Source organism: Seriola aureovittata, chromosome 16 (genome assembly GCF_021018895.1).
Source record: "Seriola aureovittata isolate HTS-2021-v1 ecotype China chromosome 16, ASM2101889v1, whole genome shotgun sequence".
Classification (NCBI taxonomy): domain Eukaryota; kingdom Metazoa; phylum Chordata; class Actinopteri; order Carangiformes; family Carangidae; genus Seriola; species Seriola aureovittata.
The window spans coordinates 4241230-4264638 of record NC_079379.1 but is presented as its reverse complement, the minus strand read 5'-3'; the positions used below and the strand labels follow the sequence as shown (position 1 = coordinate 4264638).

The following is a 23409-nucleotide window of genomic DNA, read 5'->3' as shown; positions in this document are numbered from 1 at the left end:
AAAAAACCCAAAACTGCACCAGTGCAAAGATGATGCATTTCTTGTGATGCTGATTTTCAATACAATTGAAAGATTTATTTCTGACTAAGCTTTAAGGGGGAGCAATATATCAGTATCTATCATGTATGGTCTCTGTGCTTTGTTGCACCTGTAACTGCACCCGATAGGAATGTCACGCTGCAGTTCACCTGTACATCACTGCAGCAGGGTGAGCGGTCAAACCATTCGAAGCAAACAAAAAACTGTCAACACCACGGATGTCAGAGAGCCCAATACGTAACATGATTATGACAAACGCAACTGAATAATAATAATCAATACACAAAAAAAATGGGTCTCTGGGTGTGTAATTCAGTCTTTCATAACACCACTTTCACACTGTTATGAGCAGAATTGACCAAACTCTTCCTGTTGTCATGCGGTGCAATATGAGGTATTTCATTTAGAGGATAATTTAAACCCCAGAACATACAGTTCTAACTTAACTTTAAAGTCTTATGCCTCACTGTCAGACAGCATCAGTCCGTCAGAAGTAAACACTCGACATGTCTGAACAAAGCTTGGCTGCGAAGTCTGACTGACCCACTGGAAGGTCAGTCAGATTTGATCGTCCTTCATCCTGCACATGTAACATCCTTTTAATCAAATCACTGTAGTCACAACTTATGATGTCATTATTGACCAGCGAGGCGTCAGGGTTTAATTTAGTCCATCAAATCAGCTCAGAGTGAAACTATAATCCATATAATGCCTATAACTGACGCAGATATTGTCCTGCATGGCGTTTACGTACAGTACACGTGTAGACATAATGTCTCCACACACCTGTCTGTGCTATCAACATCTGAGATTTACAGATTAACAGATTAGCCTATAGAACATTCATCTTCAGTCATTTTAATCGGTGTATAAGTGCTGGTACATAAGAAACCATTAATACGTTCAACACATTACAACAGCACAAGGTTCACAACGAGAAAAGTAAAATACTTGGTTTATTGCTTCCCCTGTTACAGATACAGTTATGATGAAATGAAATCTTCCCCTTATGTATGTGATTGGAAAATCCAGCGGCTGTTCACGCTCAGCTTCTGATCAGCTTACCCTCGAGCAACAAAATAAAACATAAAAAAAAAAACAAACAAACAAGTGAACTTACCATGTCTGGGACCCCAGGAGAGAGAAACTCTCTGTGTTGTCTTCACCTCTGCTCCGTGGATTTCAGTTTCCTCCTCTCCACCTTTCCTCTGCGCAAACCTCGTCACTCCCTTTGTCTTGGGTGAGTTTCTATCAGAAACCCACCCAGATTTCCCTCTAATCCTCACAAGTCCATCTGTTACTTTCCCTTGCCTTTGCTCCCTATACTGTCTATTCATCCATCCTCACATCTCTCTCTCTCTCTCTCCCTTGTTGTCTTCATCTTTCCTCCTCTCTCGCTCATAGCTCTCCTGACCTATGGTCCTATAGTGATTAATTTGAGAGGACGGTATAGAACAGCTTGGACTTGAGATGAGTGTGACAGTGGTCTCATGCGGTACATGATGCTCCGTAAACTTCGACCCCTTTTAACACGAACCGGTACAACGGCACAGAGCTGGCTTTAAGCAATCTAACGAGTGGCGAGACATCGGTTTGATTCTGTGATTGTGAACACTTCAATCAAACTCTGTAGGTTTTCCTGCTTCAGAGAGATTTGTCTGGCACAGTGAAACAATTGAGGCACTAAACTGTGGCAGTTAAAGCTGCAGGCCTTTTCAGCATCAAGGCTGACTAGGATCTAGATTATTCTGTTGGATATTATTTATTATGTTCAGAGTCTGCCTGACATTATCGTGGGTTTGTCCTTGTTGGATAAACCCAGTCTGGTAATTATGTATCGACATTCAATACCGAGATTGTTCTATATGATCCACACTCCAGTTTTGTGTTTTCTATCTCTGTGGATAACTGAGGTCACTGCCTCACTCCACGACGGAGGCAGTTTAGCATCTGTTAAAGTTGTATTACAGGCCTGGAAGGCTAGGCATTAAGTCAAATCTAAAGGCTTTATACCATTCTGAAGGTAAGCCATCTGATGTAAGCCCAGAGATTTATTTGCTTCAAATCTGGAGATGGCACTATTTAGCTATGTCCCCAGGTGACTATTTCTAATGTAAAAGGGTCGCAAAAAAAGTTGACTTTCTGGCTTCCACTCTTCTTTAAACCTGCTTCCATCGGTTGCAGGAAGCTGAAAAACCTCTTCTTTTGAGTTTTCCAGTATTGGATGTTGTTCACCTTTAAGGCCATAAGAGGCCACTAAAGGTAATGAGAGGAAGTCACACAATATGCATCATTATCCACCCAAAGTATAGCTGTGGACTACAAAATGTGATTAATTATGAAATCAATATGTATATTTGCTCTGATAAATATGTATTATTTTTTACAGGAAACAAACAAAAATCTACAAACTTGTATGGTGTATTATGGCAGTGTCAGAAATAAGAAATAGCTTGGAGACAATTAAAACATTATTAACACCAACGTTAAACGTTGTGTAACATTCTCAAATTGCAGAGTTTCTCCAAAGTCTGCAGGCAGCAGGGATCAGGAATCCACAGGCTAACAAGTAGTGAGTCTACTGTGACTCTGGTAAATGAATGAATCTACTGAACCCTGAAGCTCTGAAGCCCTGAAGCCCTGAAGCCCTGAAACCCTGAAGCTCTGAAGCTCTGAAGCTCTGAAGCTCTGAAGCTCTGAAGCCCTGAAGCCTTGAAGCTCTGAAGCTCTGAAGCTCTGAAGCTCTGAAGCTCTGAGGCCCTGAAGCCTTGAAGCTCTGAAACCCTGAAGCTCTGAAGCTCTGAAGCTCTGAGGCCCTGAAGCTCTGAAGCTTGAAGCTCTGAAGCTCTGAAACCCTGAAGCTCTGAAGCTCTGAAGCCTTGAAGCCTTGAAGCTCTGAAGCCTTGCAGCCTTGAAGCCCTGAAGCTCTGAAGCTCTGAAGTGAGCACTTCAGCATTCTTCGGCTTACAGGCTGCAGTTCAGCTGAAAGGCAGTGAATCCATATGAGATCAGAAACAGCTGAGCCGAGTATTCAGGTCTGCAGTGCTGAATCACACACATTTCCTTAAAGAAGAATGATATGTTCTTGAAATGACAAATTTTGTTTTTGCTGAGCTCTTTTTAAGACTATCAATCATCTCTTTATCTCAAGATATCTACCAGTGGGCTTCACTGACTCATTATAACTGCACTATTATTTGTTGACATGCTGATGTTAAGTGTTATGTGAATTTCCTCTCCTGCTTGAAGCGACAACTTTATGATCAAGCTGACTCAGATATGACTTTATACCATGTTAATGAGACATTTTAGACATAATCCATAGAAGTCCATAAAATATGGACCAGGTCTAAAAGCATCAAAATGCATTTAGATCAGCAGGAAGAAATATTGGATTGGATTATGCAAGCTGATTTGCTTGTGTAAAAAAAAAAGGCAACACAAAGACTCAACTGACCATTGTGTCCTAATGTAACACATGCTGAGTAACTGTCAAATTCCCAGTCTCCCCCCTGCTGTCTTTAGACTCTAAGCCCTCTCTTGAATGAGAGGGGACTCACATCCGGCTCAGCACGTCAATGCTACATTTCCTTCCCTTCTCAACAAATTCAGTAATGGCCTTAACTGACTCCACTCCCCCTTCTCTTCTAATTAATCAGGAGATAAATTATTTAATGGAGAAATACAGATTAGTATATACTGTATATAGAATTTAGTTAAAGAGCATCTCCATATGTTTTAAGACATATACAAATACAAAGCTTAATTAAGTGGTTAAAATTCTCTAAAAAGCACACCTACCTCTTCTCCCTCATCAAAAACTACAAATTATAAGAAGATGCTATTATTTCTAGTTTCAAAACTTAAATGTCCCATATTGTATAAAGGTAATCGTCAAAGTGTTCTTTTATTATAAAGCAGGTCTGGGTTCTATAGTAATACTGTGAAAGTATCAAACGATCAGTCCAGAGGGAAATGCACACACACTGTATTCAGAAACTGAGCCTTACAACCAGCCGTCAGGACTTCTGTAACTTTGTGATGTCACAACAAAGCAGTCTCCTCTCTCAGAGACTAGCCTGAGAAAGGAGATGTAAAACAACATTGAGATGGTTTTTGGTTCTTAAAACCACAAATATATCTTCTTATGGATCAACACTTCAAGTAAAACACAGGTAAAATATAAAATACAGGACCTTTAAAATGAGATTTAAAGATGATCACAGAGAAACTTTCATCATTAAACAGGTGAAAGTGAAAACAGCCTTTTAGAGTGAAGCTCTGTACACACATCATTCTGCACAGTGAAGCTTAAACATCAAGGCAACGATCATAGAGACATTTTTGAGCAGAGGGCGTCACTACACAAAGAAGTAGAGAACCCCTTCAATATATAATCAATCAGCATGTCATACAATTTAAAGCACCTTGGCAGACTTTCTTTACCCTTGAGCAGGATACGCTTCATTTTCATGGCTTCAATTTGAATGTTTTATAATCTAATGATGTATGTCCTAATATATTTTGCTTTACAGAGGCATCAACTCATAGTTCATGTGTTTTATATGAAGGACTGGAAGATAGCGATTTAATGTGTCTTTATGGCCCTCTGGTGGCGAGAGAGAGCAAGTTCTTTATATGTCTGAAGACAACGTTGGGCTCAAGCAAATCTATAATGAACACGAAGCAATTCAGTTTAAAAAATATTAAATTTGATAAAACCTTGAAGGAAAAATAGATAATCCTTTAGAAAATTAGACAAGTGTTGACACACAGTGAGAACAGTAAACATGTCACTCATTGTATCATTTTATTTCTCAAATGTACTGTATACTGTCAGTTTACAACACAACTTTAAATTTAAATACAAAGCAAAATAAATTTATTTCATACAAAATTAAATGAGAAATAATATTAGTGTTATTGACTACTTTTTCCCCCCATTCTCATCCTTCTCTACTGGAACTCCTTGACACCAAACTGTCTAAAGTCTTTCAGTCTATTTTCCCACCAAAGTTCACATTAATAGGAGTCGAGAATACATGAAGGACATGTACAGGCCCATTAAAACACAAAGAAAGCTAACAGTTGCTTTCAGGGTGGCTTTTTAATGTACTGAACTGTGATCTCATAAACTACCATTACTGATTTACTACTAGTGTTCATGTTTTCAAAGTCAAAATGTCTCAAAATCTTCAGCTGCAAGGAAGCAGCTGTCTGTAGAGCTACATAACGTGATGCAGATAAGCGGAGCCTTTTTTACATATTAACCTTCTTGTACAGCTGTGTTTTGAAATAGTTCATCAATCAATCACACACCAAATAGATTATACACACACACACACACACACACACACACACACACACACACACACACACACACACACACACACACACACACACACACACACACACACACACACACACACACACACACACAAACGCTTACGGAGGAGGATCTTCTCAGACAGCATGCAGGTTGATATGTTCAAATTCAGTTTTTATTCAGCCAACGCTGCAGCTAAACACCATACAACACATTTCTGCTTCTGGTCTAACGGCAGGAGATACAGAGAGGACATGTTCAATTACACAATGAATCAGGAATGACTGCAGGGAGGATAAAGCCACCATTGGTTACTGAGTTGATTGATAATGCAGGGTTTGAACAGCCAATCAGAATAAAGCCAATCATGCTTGATATCACACGTGATCAATACAATCAGCACAACCTGTGTGATGACGACACTGTTATCAAAGTTAACCTGAACTTGTCTTTGTTGGAGGCCATTGTTGCATCAATAAATAATCAAGCAATAAATCAATAAATAGATCAATAAATAGTTACTCATGATTGTAACACTCTGATATACAGTATATTTCAAGGTTTATCTGTGATTACTTCCACTATTTACATCAGCACAATATATACTGCACACACACACTGCGTGCATACAGGTCTCTCTTGCGCGCACGCGCAAACGCACGCTCGTACACACACACGCACACAAACACACACACACACACACACACACACACACACTCCGTCATGTACAAACACATGCACACTGAATGAAAACCTACAGTGACGTTATTTCCCAGAACAATTGTTAATGTTTTACAGGTCCGGTCACAGAACACAACATTCAGACACATAGGAAAGCTTCAGTATTTCCACACAGACACTCACACTCAGGTGCTTTCTGTTTCTCAGACTTATGCGTGTAAAAAAAAAAAAATGTATTCAATAGATTTGTTTCAATTAAGAAGTGCAGTTTCACATACATATTGTTCTGTTTATATATTATGCTGTATACACTGAATCAATGGCTGTTGGACCTGTGCAGGTTTGTAGGACTGAAGGAGAGGCAAGTGGAAGCTGAGGAGCTGAGGACTTTTTTGCATGTTTTTTTGCCCTTGAAGTTGAATGCATACTGCTGCCCGTGAAGTATAAAAGTATATCATTGTTTATTGTTTCGTACCGTCCAGGCAGCCACTGATTTCAGTCTACCGCTGGAAATCTTTAGAGCGCTTTATTGTGAAAAGTAAAGTTACAGGGTTATTGCATGTTAGTCTGGTTTCAAACAGGGATTCTGAATTACTGTACCTTCTGAAACTCTCCCTCCTTGGACACACACCACCTGCTGAACGTCAACTTTTCAATGCGAAAACCAGTGGCTACCTGTAAGGTACACATTAATGTGATCTGTAATCTTATGGCTTGTAAATGGTGATGATGATAATGATGATGAAGAAGTATATATTGTTAGAGGGCTAAAACATGTGAAACTTGTCAGAACAGGAATGGGTTGTTGTTTTTACTCACTGTCTCACCCAACCCGCTGCTCGACAGCAACTGTGGCTGCAATGGGACCCCACCCTCGGCCTGCGGAGTGTTTCCACCCAAGTGGCCCACCCTCCCTCCATAGTAACTGGACTGACCCATTCCTGTTCCAAACAAAAGGGGGTCTGCCAAAGGATTCCCCACAAGTCCAGTTTGCACCATACCCACTCCTCCACAGGGGGGGTTCATGTGAAGTCCCATTTGTGGACTCCCTCCCACAGGAACATCTTGTACTATTCCAGTTTCTGGAGCCACCTGAGCTGCCTGAAGCATACTGAAGCCAGAATAAGACACTCCGATTGTATGGGGTGGTAACTGAAAGACAGGAGTTTCACTGGAGGGATTAGCAGCTCCAAAAGTGGGAGTAGGTGCACCGTGGGAGGGCGCAAGGGGGAAACCACAAGGACTGCCAGGTAAGGGTGATGTTTCAGGAAGGGACACCCCTGCAACAGCACCTGATCTGACCACAGGGCCAGACGACATGCCCCTAGCTTTGAAAGCACCTGGGAAATTAGGAAAAGTGATGGGAGGATGGAGGGATGAGAGGGAAGGAAGTAAGGGGGAGGGGTATACAGTTCAAAGTTTTCCAGCAAAGAGAAAATGCACCAAAAGCAGAGCAGAGAGAAGGATGAGAAGAGTTATATATCTGCTGGTTAATATACACTAGTATCTATACAGGGTAACGTCAGTAGGTCACTAATGCTTACACACACGCGCACAGACACACACATACATAACAACTATACTCTACAGCAAGACCACAGGGGAGGGGTGGGTAGGCAAAACACATAATCACAACAATCTTTTCCATACAAACCTATTGATAAATATTTATTTGTCAGTCATGCTGTCCCCACCCCTTTCTCTGTCTCTCTCTCTCTCTCTGTCTCTCTCTCTCTCTCTCTCTGGACATAAGACTTCAGCTGAACAGTAGTGGAATGCATTTCTAACATCACTGCGTGTCTGATGTTTGGCATCTCAGTGATTTGTCAGTCTTGGAGGTTGATCATGCATCCATGTGAATCAAGCGCACCACAAGTAATTACACATGAAGCCTTTGTCAAAAATGGTCTTTTCCACCCAGAGCGAAGCATTTTTTCTGTCCTTACCGACGGCTTGTGTCTGGGCGGCGAGTGTGTTGATGAAGGGGCGTTGTTTGGGTTTGGGGTTAGAAGAAAACAGATCGTCCAAGTCAACCAGCGATGCCCCCGCTGAGCCCAAGAACGAAGCAGTCTTTCTATACATCTCCTCTCCTTGCACTGTACGCTTTCCTGCAATACAATAAAGGTCCAATTCTACTCTAAAAGGTGTTTTCTTCAGGTGGACAGGTCAGGGAGGAAGAGAGAGCAAAGCGGAAGAGAAGGGTTAATTGATTAAGATTGTTAGCTGACTGACTGATAGAAAGATGGAGGTGAAATGGAGAAAATGGAGGAAGATGGTCACACATGCAAATGACCATTAAATGTACACAAAAAAGGTGTATATTCATGCTGCCACACACACAGTTTAGTTTTTAGAGTCACCATTCTCAGCCGGCAGTCGGCATTTAGTAGACTTTAGTGGATTTAATCAGAGCGGAGAATTTCATTGCTGAACCCAAAGCAGACAATGAGGGTTTACTCTAATGAGTAATGGATGGATCACAGATTCAAATCAGTTGAGACAGTGTAAATTGTGCGTTACCTGTGGCATTGCTAGTTGCATTGCTCGGTGCACCCCAGGGATCATTAGTTTTAGATTCTCCGTCTCCAAAGGGGTCACTAGATGGGGAGGAAGCTGAGGGTGGAGCAGGTGAACCCCATGCATCATCTGTACTGGCTGGAGCTGAAGCTAAGTGGGAACATAGAACAGATAGAATGTAACAATAATATAATGCACATATAAAGTTTTAGTCTAATGGCTTTGTTATTTCTGTGATGAAATATTCTAAACACAAGGTTTATGTCCCAGCTTTTTCCACAGCTTTCTACCATATTATGCAACCTTCTTCAGTGAATAAAGTCAGGTGTCGTCATGTGACCCATGTACAAAATTTCAGAATTGGTTAACAAGTGGTCATCTATGGAGGGAAAATTGTAACCCTGTCTCTGTTAAAAGTTGGTCACTGGCATCAAATGTCAACGCCCCCCTTGATCTCTGTCCAACTGTCCACTGACTGGTGGACCTGGTTGATGAATTTGAGACCTTCCCAGTCAACCACTAACAGACTCTTTCAATTGCTTATTATGGGGGTTCAGTGTCTTGCCTAAGGACACAGGAGGTGCTGGAGACCAACCCTGTGATTAGTCGATGACCCACTCTCCCTGCCATGCCACGGATGCCATGGTGACTCCTTGAGCCCTGAAGCCTTTCGCTAGATGTTCCAACAATCCAGCCACTTGATAAGTCCCACTGAGATGATTTCGTAACCACAGAGGTTACATTTCCCCCTTATCCATGTACGACCACTTGTTACCACAGAAGTTCTATGCTGACACCTCAGCAAATCCCATTCGCTGGAGGTTTTCGGAAAAAGCTAAAAAGTAAATCTTGAATTTGGAATATTTCCTCACTTAAATGTGTCCTACAGTTCCAAGAGTAAATCTGAAACCACTTATTTGTTTGCTTCTTACCTGGGGCTCCCCATGGGTCATTGTCCAGTTTGGATGCATGCCCAAATGGATCAGAACTATCACCAGGTGAGGAGGCGCTTGCTCCATTACCCCAGGGATCTCCAGCCTTTGTTTCCTTTGGTGCTGAGGATGTCCCCCAGGGATCTTCCCCGGTGGCAGGTGGAGAGCTGGCAGGGGGTCCCCACGCATCTGCACTGCCTTGGAGCGAGCTCACTGGAGGGGCATTGAAGGGATCTGAGGCGTCATCTTTTGGTGCACTGGATGGTGCTGCAAATGGGTCCTCTTTAGGGGGTGTTGTTGGTGCAGCGAAGGGGTCATCTGTTGTAGGTTTGGATGATGCAGAGAAAGGATCCTCTTTAGGTGGTGTTGTTGGGGCAACAAAGGGGTCATCTTCTGGAGATTTAGATGGTGCTGAGAAAGGATCCTCTTTGGGTGGTGTTATTGGTGCAGCAAACGGGTCATCTTGAGCAGGTTTGGCTGGTGCAGAGAAAGGATCTTCTTTAGGCAGTGTTGTGGGAGCATTGAAGGGGTCATCTGATGCTGGTGCTGCAAATGGGTCTTCTTTAGGGGGTGTTGATGCTGGTGCTGTAAAGGGATCATCTTTTGGGGTACTGAATGGGTCATTTTTTGGGGCATTGAAAGGATCATCTTTTGGGGCATTAAATGGATCATCTTTTGGGGCGTTAAATGGGTCATCTTTTGGGGTGTTGAAAGGATCATCCTTTGGGCTGTCAAAAGGATCGCCCTTTGGAGCACTGAATGGATCATCTTTAGGTGTATTAAATGGATCATTGTTAGACGAACTAAAAGGATCTGCTTTATCTTTTGGAGCAGCAAAGGGATCCTCCTTGTCTTTGGGTGCATTGAAGGGGTCTGAACTGTCTTTTGGGGTGTTGAAAGGGTCATCTTTTGATGCACTAAATGGATCGGGTCCGTCTTTTGGTGCTGCAAAAGGATCTTCTCCATTCTTTGGTGCCGCAAATGGATCTTCGTCAGTTTTTGGTGCTGCAAATGGATCTTCATCAGTTTTTGGTGCTGCAAATGCATCTTCATCAGCTGTACTTGGAGCCACCCAAGGATCACTGCTAGCTGCTGTGTCAGTTGTGTCAGGTCTTGTGGGTGTGCCCCATGGATCTGTAGCCTCTTTAGGTTCTTTGGGGGCTCCCCATGGGTCTGGCTTCACCTCCTCCTTCTCCTCTGCCTTTTCCCTTCCCCAAACATCAACTTTAACATCATTGCCTTTGCCTGCATCCTCCCATTTCAGCTCATCTTCACTCATCTTGGCCTAGGACATTACAATAACACATTAGTAAAGTACACGCAAACACTTATTGATTGAACTGGTTCATTTGAGTCAAGTTGCACCTGGTACTTGGCCTACAGTATTTGGTAATCATAACTATCCTCACATCTGCATGCTGCATTTTTTGCACCAGATAATCCTGTTTTGGTTGGAAAGGCCTAGGTTAACAGAACTTCCTGTGTGATTAAGGGAGAATTAATGGGAGAGTTTCTGAGCCATTTCTTCGATTGCTTCTCTTTTGACTGACGTTAGTGAAAACTTGACTCAAACTTTGCAGTGGTTTTGGTTGACTATCCCACACTTTATTAAAAACATGTTAGCCGATAAATTGCTCTTTAGCATGAAACAATGAATGATCAGGCAAATTTTCTCACAATGTATACCAGTACACTGTATAACAAGGTGTTTGAGGTCACATATCGTGGTGTTGTAGAACTGTGCTATTCTGTCCACTTGCTATAGCTGAACACTGTACTTGCTTAATTCTCACCCTTCTCTCTGCATCTTTCTTCTCAGCTTCCTGTTTGAGCCGTTCCTCTTTGCGGGCAGCGAAGGAAGCAGTCAAGTCAGCCACCGAGGGTATGTTGTCTAAGGATGGAAGCCCTGAGGCCCCGGCAACATAGCATGGCTTGTAGTTAGGATCCTTGACGGCATCAGAGGATGAGGCTGGTTAGAAGGGATGGAAAAGAGGTTGAATCAGATTTATGTGAGAGACGCAGATAAGTAAAGCGAGCTGTATTAAACTGTTGAAACAGTGGTTATTTAGCTGTGATGCTATAGGATAGAAGGGCTTACCAGCGGAACTTTTTGACGTCTTCTCTCTGGTCTTGAAGGCAAAGTCTCTTTCCTCCTTAAGTTTGTCATCATCCTCCATTAGAACAAGGACAGTCTTAGCCTTCTCTCTCACATTCACACCCTGGGACAGATATGTGTGCATTAGACTTTGATTTGGCTTTAACCATTGGAGCAAAATTCTATCTAAGCCTGAAAAACCTAACATGTACAGATCTTGTAAGTTCTAATTTTAGCCAAACACTTGAAAATAAGAAATAAAAACAAGATTTATACTCATTGCTGAAAATAAATTAAGTCTGACTTAAGCCCTCTCAATTTATTCAAGTCTGTAAGTGACAAGCAGTGGTAGTCTGGTGTTTCTGAATCAAACTTATATTGAACCAGCTTTGAATCTTTAATTGTGAACCTGGCTTAGAGGTTAGAAAGGAATATGATGACATGGATATGATAGTGCCAATAATATATAACCTTAATGCATACCATGCAACCATTTTAATGGACGCTAAAAGATTGCATGCTTTGTACATTTTCAGGAAGCATGCATCACCTGATCTTTGCCATCCTTTTCTACAAAGCGGTACTCTGTGAGGGCTTTGACGATGTAGATGTTGTCTTTCATTTTCAGAAGCACACGATCGTCACCGGTCTTTAAAAGGTACTCCAGCAGTGTCAGGGACTAGTGTGAAAAAAACATGACAGGAGACAAATGGACGTGAAACAAAATGTGTATAGTTGACAGTAAAATAAACTGGCAAACCATACAGTCTTCAACAGTTTTCTTGTTTTATATCTGATTGATGAATTCTTATCACTACACAACAATGAAAAGAACACACATGGATGGCAGAGTCATCCGTTCTGGTACTGAGTTTGTGATATCAGTACACCCGAAGTAGACGTGCAGTTTATGTCTTTAATAAGACCAAATAAATTAGTCATATCATGCGATGGAACAGGGAAAGCGTTTGCCGAGGCTGTGATAAACACCAATAAATTTCAACTCAGCTCTGACAGTTTAACTGCTGCTGGACTGGTCAACCAAACAGCAACAATCCCTGTACAGACAGTCATTCCGACATAAAGTAGCACAGTTTTCATACTTACATTGCAGATAGCAGACACTGAACTCTTATTCCTTTTTTGGACATTGGTCATTCAGAGTCCTTGACTGATTTTCCCTAACAACAGCTGAACAAACCCCCATTGAAATTTTAATGTCTCTACTTTATGTGTTCATGTAACTGGTCACTAATGCTTTCTACTGAATTTGTATTTCATTTATAAAGCCAATTTTATTCCAGCATTTGCCTATCATGGGTTACAACAGAGCTGAGCTGCTAATGCTGAAAAAACATTAGTCTGGGAAACATCTGAAATGTTTGCACAAGAAACAAAACTGTAGAGATATACTTTGAAATAATATTTAAGAATACTGAATAAATTATAAAAATATTGGCTATTGACGGCCTCAGCACTAAAGAATTGGCTTTCAAAAGTCAGTATAGTTTATCAATGTATGTAACGCTAGGTAATAATAAGAGATGGACAAAAGGTGTTTTTGAAATGTGAAATTTTTGAAATTTTGAAAAATTTCTATAAATACACTGATAGCGAAATGGCTGTTGAAACGTGGTCTGAACACAAACTAGTGGGCATTGATTAACTTCAGTGTTATTCCTCCCCCTCCTGTTTCTCACCTTGTGGATGTGTCTCCAGTTCTTGTCATCTTTCAGGCGTTTCCAGAGCATAGTCATGATCTCGTTGCAGGCCACCACATTGTAGGTTAGGTCAGAGATGTCGGCCATCTGAGAGCTGGATGGACCCCATGGGTCATTAGAGGTAGCCTCTCTCACCTGCAAAAGAAGCGGAAGAAGTAAGAATGTGACAGTGTTTAACACAGCTACAGGAAGTGTATGGTGGTGGCAGCCTAGAAGTTGGAGATGTCAGAAGCAAACTGACAGCTGGACAATGAGGGATTGGCAGCAGTGTAGCAATTTCTCCTTGGAAACATTTCCTTTCATAATGCCACGGAAAATGATTAGTAATCAGTTCTGCTAGGAAATTATTGATCATGTCTCATCAGTTCAGCATTTTAGACTCATTAGAATGTCTCACTGAGACATAAGAAGTCTATGTTTTCAATGTGATATAAACTTGAAACCAGTGGTTTGACCTGTTGATCTTTAACCTTATTGTCTGTCCTTTCAAACTCAGTTTGAGCAGAAAACAAAAGTTTTGAACCACGGGCACTATTTACATTTTGTTCAAGATATCAATGTTTCCAAAGATGCCACATATCTATTGTTCAATATCAAGGTGTATAAAATTATGCACAATGCATTTATTCATTTCTTTCCCTATCGAATAAATGCAAAATCTTGAACCAAAACTTACAAGACACAACAATAAAATATTTAATTTACTGGTAAGGTAAGGTAAGATAAGGTAACATTAAACATAAAGATTACAGTTCACATAGTCACCTACCACTTGAATCTAGTTTCTCTTACCTTGACCTCAGCCTCAGAGTAGTTCTGGACCAGGTTCTTCAGCTGTCGGCGGAGCATAGAGGATGTCATGGTGTCTCGGTGGGAGGTGGGTAATCAAACCACCACGATCTGATGCAGAGAAAACTTGTGAACAATGCTGCATGCTCAAAGAGTTGCCAGACAGAACTGCACCAGAAAGATCCACATCCACATATCAATATTAAATAACACATGGAAGAAGCTAGTTTCATACCTTTTTGTAAAGCCTGGCTGTGCTGTCAAAGTCTAATTTTTTAAGTTGCTTGCGTGCAGCTGCTGGCTCAGTGAGCATTCATCCTGCTGGTCTCTCTTCCTCCTGACTGCATTGGCTTGTCTCAGGACGTGAGAAACCAGATCCTAGCGCTGCAGGGAGGAACCAGTCAACAGAAAATAGAGCTGAGGCAAGGGGTGGCACTGACTCACAATGGCAAGCATACAATTATGAATCTGTGACTGCAAAGCTAGACTATAGGTGGTAGAAGTGACGGCTTGTGTCCGTATGTCAGATTGTCATAACCACTGCGACAAGCACAGATCCTCAGACTGGGTTAGCTATGTGGCTAAGCTACCAGCTAGTTAGCTGCCAGCATCCTGGGGTTTGTGTGAGAAAATAAGCTAAAACCTCATTTAAAGCGCAGGATGATAATCAGTGTGAACCACAGCAAACGTAAGTCGACGTGCTTATGAATAATGTATCTGTCAGGAGTCACACTTCGTGTTTTCAGGACCTCGGAGAGCGAATGAAGACGACCAGCAGCCGTCAATATGGCTAACGGCCGAGCGTTGTTGTCAAGCCAGCAAGAATCTGCTTAATTATCAGACTTAAGCGACCAAGGGAGGGATTCTATTTCAAGAAACAGGCGCTGCTTTTAGTTCAGAATAACGCTCACTGACGTCGTGTATCTTCGTGAATCAAAAATACGTATTTATAGAAAAGAATAAAGCACTAACCCTCGAGTGGATCTTCAGGAACCTTCGAGGAGACGACACGACACGGCGGTTTCCGCTTCCGCAGTTTTCAGCACCTGCAAGCAGCGTTGCCAGATTTGACTGACAAGAAGTCGTCAAATCAGAGCCAAGAACCCACACAGATCAGTGTAATTAAATGCTTTCCCCACCGAGTCTTTTGGATAATGTTACATTAAAAGTCAACTGTCTTATATGAACAGATGTAACTTTTACAGGAAGTATAATGTTACCATTGATTCAGTCAGTTAGCTGTGAGCTACAAATTGAGCCCTGTTTGTTTGTTATATATTTGTTTACATTTTGTTAAATTAATTACGCCGAATTAGCTATTAGCAGTACCTGTTTGCTATGCACCATCGGGTATACTGTCAGCTACCAATGAATTACTTTGAAACTGAAGAAAACCTAAAAATATGATGATTCTCAGGCAAGTTCTGAAGGGGATTTTCCCTATGATTTCTAATGGTGTTAATCCATGATAGACTAATAATATCCAATAATATGAAGACAAACTGAATTGAAAAATCATCATCATGTTTTTGTTTTAACATATGACTGAGTTATGATGACCAGCGCTGCCATTTGATTGACAGAACCAGCCCAAATTCATTTTTACTTGCCCAGTTACAGAAAAGAGAAAGGTCCAATCTGGCAACACTTCCTTCAGATCTACGCCCCCTCACGCTTTTATTTTATTTTTTATTTTTTCTACTCTATTCTATTTCCTTCAAGTCCTGCATCTTTTAATCTGAGACGGGGAAATATATTTGTTTTCTATCTTAAAAAATAACAGGAGACTAAAGTGGCATTATTTGATGCATTAGGATACTATTTAAGCTTTAACTAACGCCGGTACACACACACACACACACACACACACACACACACACACACACACACACACACACACACACACACACACACACACACACACACACACACACACACACACACACACACACACACACACACACACACACACACAACTGAATAAATGAGTCACAACCACAACTCCCACATCAATAACAGTTGAGTCAAGATGGCGGCTGAGGGCGAGTACGAGTCGATCCTGTGTGTTAAACCCGATGTCAACGTTTATCGCATCCCGCCGCGAGCTTCAAACCGCGCATACAGGTAAAGAAACAACCGTCGGTCGCCAACTGCGCCGTCAAATATGGTGTAACGGTGTTTGGTGTACGCTGCGGGCATTTCACTTTCACTGCTCGCTGTCAGTAGTTACATGCTTTCAAAGTACAAAGAGGGAGCACTGGGTCTGTGTTGTTGTTTCTGGAGGCACCGGGGATGAAAATACGTCTCCAGTTTTAGACGTGAAGAGACGGTTAGAGGTTTGGTGTGTTTTCTGTGCCGCTTTGTTGTTCAGAGCCGTTGGGCTGTCAGAGATGTGACGGGGGTATTTGTCATCATGCCGGGTCGATACGGGCGATTTGCCAGGACTGTCCCACTCTCCTGCGTGACAGCTCGGATCTCTGTACACACTGATGAATTGAGAAGCAACGGTTTTTCCCCAAGGCTTTTCTGTCCACGATGTGCTTTTTGATTGAGATTGATAATTTCAGATTAAAAGTTTATGCCCACCCCTGGGTCACTGCATGCCACATTTGAGACAGTCTGTAAACACTGTCTGGATGGGAATGCAGGGAAGGAAATCACACCATGAATTTAATAAGATGCTTGTTAAAACGGCCATTATCACCCCCATAGTTTATCATTTGGCCCATTACAGATATTCCTTACTACAAAATAGAGATTTTAAAGAGAGGTGAATGTATGTGTTTGTGTTGAGCTACCTTTTATATTCATGCCTAAACCCTAATACTAGAGCAGCAATGATAAGTTGATTAATCAGTTAGTGGATTGCCAGAACATTTAATCAGATCCAGATATTAAACTGCAGATTAATTGATAATGAAAATAAGTATTAGTTACAGCCTAATAGTATAAACTAATAATAACAAACTAGTGTGTATTGTAACATTAGTGTGAGTCAGTGGTTCCTAATATGCAGGTCAGGACCTGGGGGGTGTTAAGATGAACCAGAGGGATCAAAAAATAATTTAAATGGTTGATTAATCATTTAAAATAATTTTTCAAGCACAAATGCAAAACATTTCCAGCTTCCAGCTTCACAGTTGTGAGGATTTGCTGTTTTGAAACTGAATATCTTTATGTTTTTGACTGTTGATCAGACAAAATCATTTTTGATTACATTGACCTTCATGAAATTATAAATTGCTTTTTCATTATTTTTTGTTATTCTTTTGGCCAAATGAATGATCGGTTGAACCAAAATCAGAAAATAATCAGCACAATACGGATAATGAAATAATTGTTTGTTGCAGCCATAAATTAAAGATTTAGACTTCTTACCTGAAAAAACTTAAAATCTACAGTAGATAACACCACAAGCCAAAAAGGAGTGGGCAGTATTTCTTGTAGAAGTACAACTGAGGTTTGTTTATACAGTCATTTCTATTCTTCTATCTCAATTTCTCGTTATTGTACATGTTTTAAATACATTTAAATTGATAGTAATTATTCAAACAAAAAAGTAAAAAATTCCCTGGTTCTCATTTGTGAGGATGTGTTGCATCGACTTTGGGAACTTGTAACAGACATTTTCACTACTCTCCGACATTGTAGAGACCAAGCAATTAATAGAGAAAATAATCAGTATATTGATTGATGATGAAAATAGCCGTCAGTTGCAGCTCTGAAATTTTGGCATTAAACCATCTCTGCAGGGCTGCTGACTGGAAGCTGGACACTCCAGACTGGTCCGGTCGAATGAGGATCACAGCCAAGGGTAAAGTGGCATTCATCAAACTGGAGGACAAAGTCTCAGGTATGCTCTTCATTGTTTATTATACTTAAACCTGCATTAAGTAATATCTTTTACAATAAGCCGGATTCAGCCTCAGACTCCCTGTAATTTGAATGTGCTCATGCTCATTCTCCTAGTTTTCCAGACTATAAAAAATAAAGGAAAGAAAAGATACAACAGAGGACACCTGCTCCCAGCACATAAGCTGAATGTGCAATACTTGCCCAGTATACATTCTGTCATGGGTGACTCCTGAAAAAGCTGAAAATGGGAGGATGAGATGATGTAGTGTTGTGGTCACTGTTCTGACACATGGTTCCCTGTCGTCACTTGTTTCACCTGCCCTCTGGTCCTGCAGGTGAGCTGTTTGCACAGGCACCAGTTAAAGAGTATCCCGGTGTTGCCGTGGAAACCGTCAGCGACTCCAGCCGATACTTTGTCCTGCGGATACAGGATGACAACGGTGAGGATGAGAAAGTTATGAAAATGATTTATTGAATGAATAATTTTTTTTTTCCACAATCCTGCCTGTTTGCTCTAAATTTCCTTTCAGCGGGTGGATTTAAGGCGTTTTATGTTCATCTCTTGTCTGCAGGTCGCAGTGCTTTCATCGGAGTTGGCTTCGGGGACCGAGGAGACGCCTTTGACTTTAATGTGGCTTTGCAGGACCATTTCAAGTAAGCAGGTGGTGGGTGGTTTTATGGTCAACCTGTGAAAACTCTCTCTTCCTTGTAATGTAGAGGCAGGGGATTGTACTTTCAGTCCTTGTCCGGACTCTCACAGTTTGGTGTCGTACATTCTGAGCGTCGATATTTCCTTCTGAAATCCATTTTCCTATAAACATTTGCTCAGCCGTAACCATCTGCAGCACAACCCTGCAGTCTGTGCCAAAACAAGATCGTTGTCAAGAGAGAGCCGCTTGTAAGCTGCATGCTGTGGTTGTCCTAAAAAACTGCTGAGGTGCATTGTTTATTTCTGTATCAGCTGCTGATGGTGTGTGTGTGCGTCTTCCCCTCCCTGCAGATGGGTGAAACAGGAGAATGAAATCAGTAAAAGCGCCCAGCTCGGGGATTCAGGACCTAAACTGGATTTGGGATTTAAAGAGGGACAGACCATCACACTTAACATAGGGGTGAGAACCAGTTTGTCAAACATCACAGCATCAAGCTTTTCCTCATTTCTCAAATTGGATTCAAATAAACTGAGACAGCTGAGGAGTATAAAAAACAATAGTATATTAATCAGTGGTTTTGTAATTGGATTAGACCGCAAGTGGTTGCAATAAATCATAAATGGCACATTACTTTAAAACTATGAGTAGAGCTGAAGTGCAACTGGACATCCAGAGCAATGTTGTCCATTTGTGGTTCACAGAGTTCAAATTTTAATTCTGTTAAAAAATAATGGAAAAAAATTGAGGAAATAAAATATTTAAATAAAAATATAAAATATATATAAATAAAAACAGAACTATCTATAACTATGCTGGCTTGTTTTGTAAGTATAGTGGTGTTAAAAGGCATTAAGATTAATGTTGTGAAGAAACAAGTGGTTAAAACCCAAATATAACAAACATAAAAACACTTTCTGAGATAATAATAAATCGGACAGGATGTTCATGTTGTTTCATTTGCATAATTTTTCTTTTCTCCATCTCCAGCAAGGTAAAAAGAGGGATAAGCCCCGCCCACAAAGCTCAGGTGGATTTGGACTCCTCCCACCACCACCTGGAGGCAAGATAGCCCCTCCCCCTTCCTCAGGCTCATCCAATCACAACATAGTCCCTCAGACAGGAGGCATGGTAACAGGTAGATGGCGCTACATGCACCTATTGTATTTTAAAGTTGCACCAGGCTGTAAATCCCCATCTGCGCATCAGTATTTCACACCAGTGATTATAGCCGACATGAGTTTGATGAATTTGATGTCGACAAATGTGACAGAATTATATTTAATTATATTGCAAGTTGACGTCTTTCCAATCAGTCACACGGGAGGCTCGTATCTGTTTCAGCCCCACTTTGTGTTTCAGGCTATATTTCACATAAGAATCTTGCCTTGTGCAGCTTTAACCTACAGAAGTGAAGTGACCTATTTCCGTCGTCACTGTGTTAATTAGTGACTGTTAAATGACTCGTACGTCTTTGAGCCTCAGGCTGCAGAAAATAAGCAAAATGTGTGTCAGTTTGTGAGCTACTTTAAATGAGCGCTGTGATTCTTCCTCTGTGTGTGTGTGTGTGTGTGTGTGTGTGTGTGTGGTGTGTGTGTGTGTGTGTGTGTGTGTGTCAGGCTGCCTGCTGGAGCTGGACAGCAGTAATTCTAACACAGTGGTTCAGTCAAACCCTAGTTCAGATCTTTGGGGAGACTTCTCTGCTCCTGCAAGGTAGACAGTATATAATATTCAATATATGACATTATACACCAGAAAATTAAACAATCTTGTCTTACCTAATTTTTTAGTAATTATACTTTAAATTACAGTCATTAATTTTCACATCATACCATTGTGTCATAAATTGTTGGTAAAGTATTTCTAATTTATAGTAAGAAAGATGAAAAACACTGGCATTGTTTACAAATAACTGATATAATTTCATCAGAATGTGTAGAAAAATAACTAACGTCAGGTTGTGTGTTTTCAGCTCTGTTCCAGCTCCGTCTCGACCACAGAACGCCGCAAACTGGATCCAGTTCTAAGCTGCTGTCCGCTCCGTCGGTCGTGATTTCCATCTCACCTGCATCTGTGTCAGTAGCTTCCTGTGCATCACACTGAGCGTAACTCCCTCACCCTGATCCCCAAAGCAGAGGCGTGAAACACCACAGAGCTCTAGAAACAACAACTCACGACAGAAAGAGTCATAGTTCTTTCACATATTCCTGACAGGAAATGAAGCATTAACGTGTTGAAGCCATTATTACTGATATGAGCCATTTCCAATTATATTCAAGGGCTATGTGTGACCTCCTGAGTAGCAGGTGCTCCTCTGTTATGTGTCTGCTGTGCCTCCCCAGTAGATGGCTCCCTGAGCAGAGCTTCAGCTTTGATCTGGAATGTTTGTTGTCGCAGCAACGGCTCCCCCTGCAGGCACTGCAAAGCACTACACCTCAAGAGAAGACACCAGTGCTTTCTGCAGCCTACTGTGAATCAAGTGCAAGGAATTAATGTAGGCCATTTTGACAGTTTACAATTGGCACTTACATGTTATTTTTGTAAATCAACCTTATTTCTGTTGATGTTGAGTTTTTTTCTGACTAATTAATCAGTATAAATTGTAAAATAAGAACAGTTTAAGACACATTACACTGTTTTACCTCAGTTGCAAGATTTTTTTCCAACTAAGAAAACCAAGATTTTTAGATTGAACAGGGGGTTAAATGTCGTTCCCGTCCTCACACTGTGAATTAAGGAGTGTCCTTGACCTGGAGGAAACTTGTCAATCTAAATCAAATCTCAAAATTTCTGTATTTAAAATGGCTACCGTTGGTCCAAAGTGTGGTTTGATTACATAAAGATAATATAAAAAGGGACTTAAAGATAATATTTCCAAACCTTCCTATTAGACTTTCTTTAATGGATATGAAAATGTATCCACATATTTATCGCCACTGGAATCAGGTACCAATTGTACAGTATTTTAGTGTGTTTCTAGAGTCACTGAGCTCACTTAAAAGTGGGCTGACATATGGTAGACAAAATGTTTTAAAATGTCTTCATAGGAATATTACATGAACATTCCTCCCTGCCATATTAATCTATGACTTTCTGTTTACAATGTAAAATCATATTTGCGTTTACGACTGGGTGCCTATTATCAGCAGGTTTGTTTTGCTGCAGTGAAATCAGTGGCCAAATCCACACATGCATTCTTTACTTTCATACTTTATTAGAGAATTGAATAAGATAAGAATGAAATATATCTTTCTGCTGAATTTGACGATGGGTGTTTGTCTGCAGGCAGTAAATTAAAACTACTTAAATACTTCGTGGCCTTCTTCACCCCCAATCAGCCAATCAACTTGCCCATTTCTATCAAAGCAGGAATCAGAAAGTCCTATTTTGCCTTGAAAACCAGTCACATTCCTTCAAGCCCGTTTGTGAGATGACTGGAGGGAAGCTCTAATGTGGGCAGGTCAAATCATAGCTTCACTTTCTGCATTACATATTAATATCACCCAGATTTAACGTTGAATGTTAAGAAAGTTGTGTTGTTGCACCGCCTACACCTCCCAAACATTCCTCCACCTACAACCAGTTTTATGTTGAAGAGGATTTATCATCTCATTGTAATGTGATGTTTACAGGCAGATTCAGTGGAAGGAGTGCGATCGCTACAGACGTGCACATGCATCCCATTTACCTGCTTTTTTTTTCATGTTTGTGAAATGATCATGAAGCAAAAATGTTTCTGGAAAGCAAACTGTACTTTTGTTTTATGGAAATGAGAAAAAAAATGTGGATTAGGGAATGCATGAATTATATAAGTCCAGCTAGAGAGGCAGAAGCTCCCAAACAGAGCCCACAATCTGAGGAAAATATATGGAACTTAAAGGAATAGTTCAACATTTTGGGAAATTAGAAATATTCTTTGTTTTCTTGCTGACAGTTGGATGAGAGGATGAATACCACTCTCATGTCAGTACATTTAATATAAAGATAGAGCTAGCCGCTGGTTAGCATAGCTTAGCCTAAATACCGTAAACAATTAGCCTGGCTCTGTCTCAAGGAAACAAACTTAATATCTCTCTAATCAACATGTTTTTGTTTGTTTATTTATATTTCCCAAAAAGTTGATTTGTTCCTGTAATTAATTATATCAGAGTGATATTCTACCTTAACTAAATTATGTGAAGTGAAAACAAGCGACTCTTTCCCTGAACCCATGTGCACTGTAAGAGATTCGAACACACCGGTCTCAGGACTGAAGGCGGGAAAAACAAAACCTGATGATTGTTACTTCATCTGATGAATGTCTTAATGGCAGCAAATGATATGTTAATGTTGACCTGAGGCTTTGGCTGATTGTGACTTTAGACGGTGTTTACAGGAAATCGTTGTGAACGTTTCTTGACTGTGAATTCATTTTGTTTGCATAGATTCTTTTAAGGTTTGCTGTGATCAGATCACATGAACTGTATTTAATTGGCATTAAGAGATATAGGGCTGATTGATATACGATATGTTGATATGTGTGTTGTGTTTACATTGCTCATGTTTGCTGGCTAAAAAAAAAATATAAAAAATTGTCTCCCATTTCTCACTCATTCCACTCTGGCTGTGAAATCACTGGACTAACACTTTTGATTTATGACCAATTTAATGAGAAAGAGGCAATAAATCCTTTCAAAGGATGGATGATGATTGTGGTGTGATTCTTAATGTGAATACTGAGAGCTCTTACACAGCATTGCAAATAGTGAAGATACTTCAGATTCCTTTGGTTTACACTGCTTTTGGAGAAACTATTTCTTTCTGGTAT

At 40.7% G+C, this 23409-nt stretch overlaps 2 protein-coding genes across 3 annotated transcripts; one reads left to right on the top strand and one right to left on the bottom strand.

Moving 5' to 3' along the window:
- Positions 1-4835: 4835 nt before the first annotated feature.
- LOC130184104 (epsin-1-like) lies at positions 4836-15175 on the bottom strand. 2 transcript variants are annotated; one of them, XM_056399894.1, is made up of 11 exons: positions 15073-15175; positions 14336-14484; positions 14104-14211; positions 13291-13446; positions 12141-12269; positions 11594-11714; positions 11289-11464; positions 9496-10780; positions 8567-8713; positions 7993-8154; positions 4836-7386 (listed from the first exon to the last, which is right to left on the bottom strand). In XM_056399894.1, exons 3-11 carry the CDS (start codon positions 14170-14172, stop codon positions 6833-6835), a joined length of 2799 nt encoding a protein of 932 aa, XP_056255869.1. In that variant the 5' UTR covers positions 14173-14211; positions 14336-14484; positions 15073-15175; the 3' UTR covers positions 4836-6832. The 2 variants fall into 2 exon arrangements, with proteins under 2 accessions (XP_056255869.1, XP_056255870.1); XM_056399895.1 differs by lacking the exon at positions 4836-7386 and having other exon boundaries at positions 8012-8197.
- An 894-nt stretch (positions 15176-16069) lies between these two features.
- On the top strand, positions 16070-23283 carry necap1 (NECAP endocytosis associated 1). The gene is made up of 8 exons (XM_056400168.1): positions 16070-16224; positions 17853-17953; positions 18291-18395; positions 18528-18609; positions 18956-19064; positions 19593-19740; positions 20222-20315; positions 20575-23283. The coding sequence occupies exons 1-8, from the start codon at positions 16130-16132 to the stop codon at positions 20627-20629; spliced, it is 789 nt and encodes a 262-aa protein (XP_056256143.1). The 5' UTR covers positions 16070-16129; the 3' UTR covers positions 20630-23283.
- Positions 23284-23409: the final 126 nt, after the last annotated feature.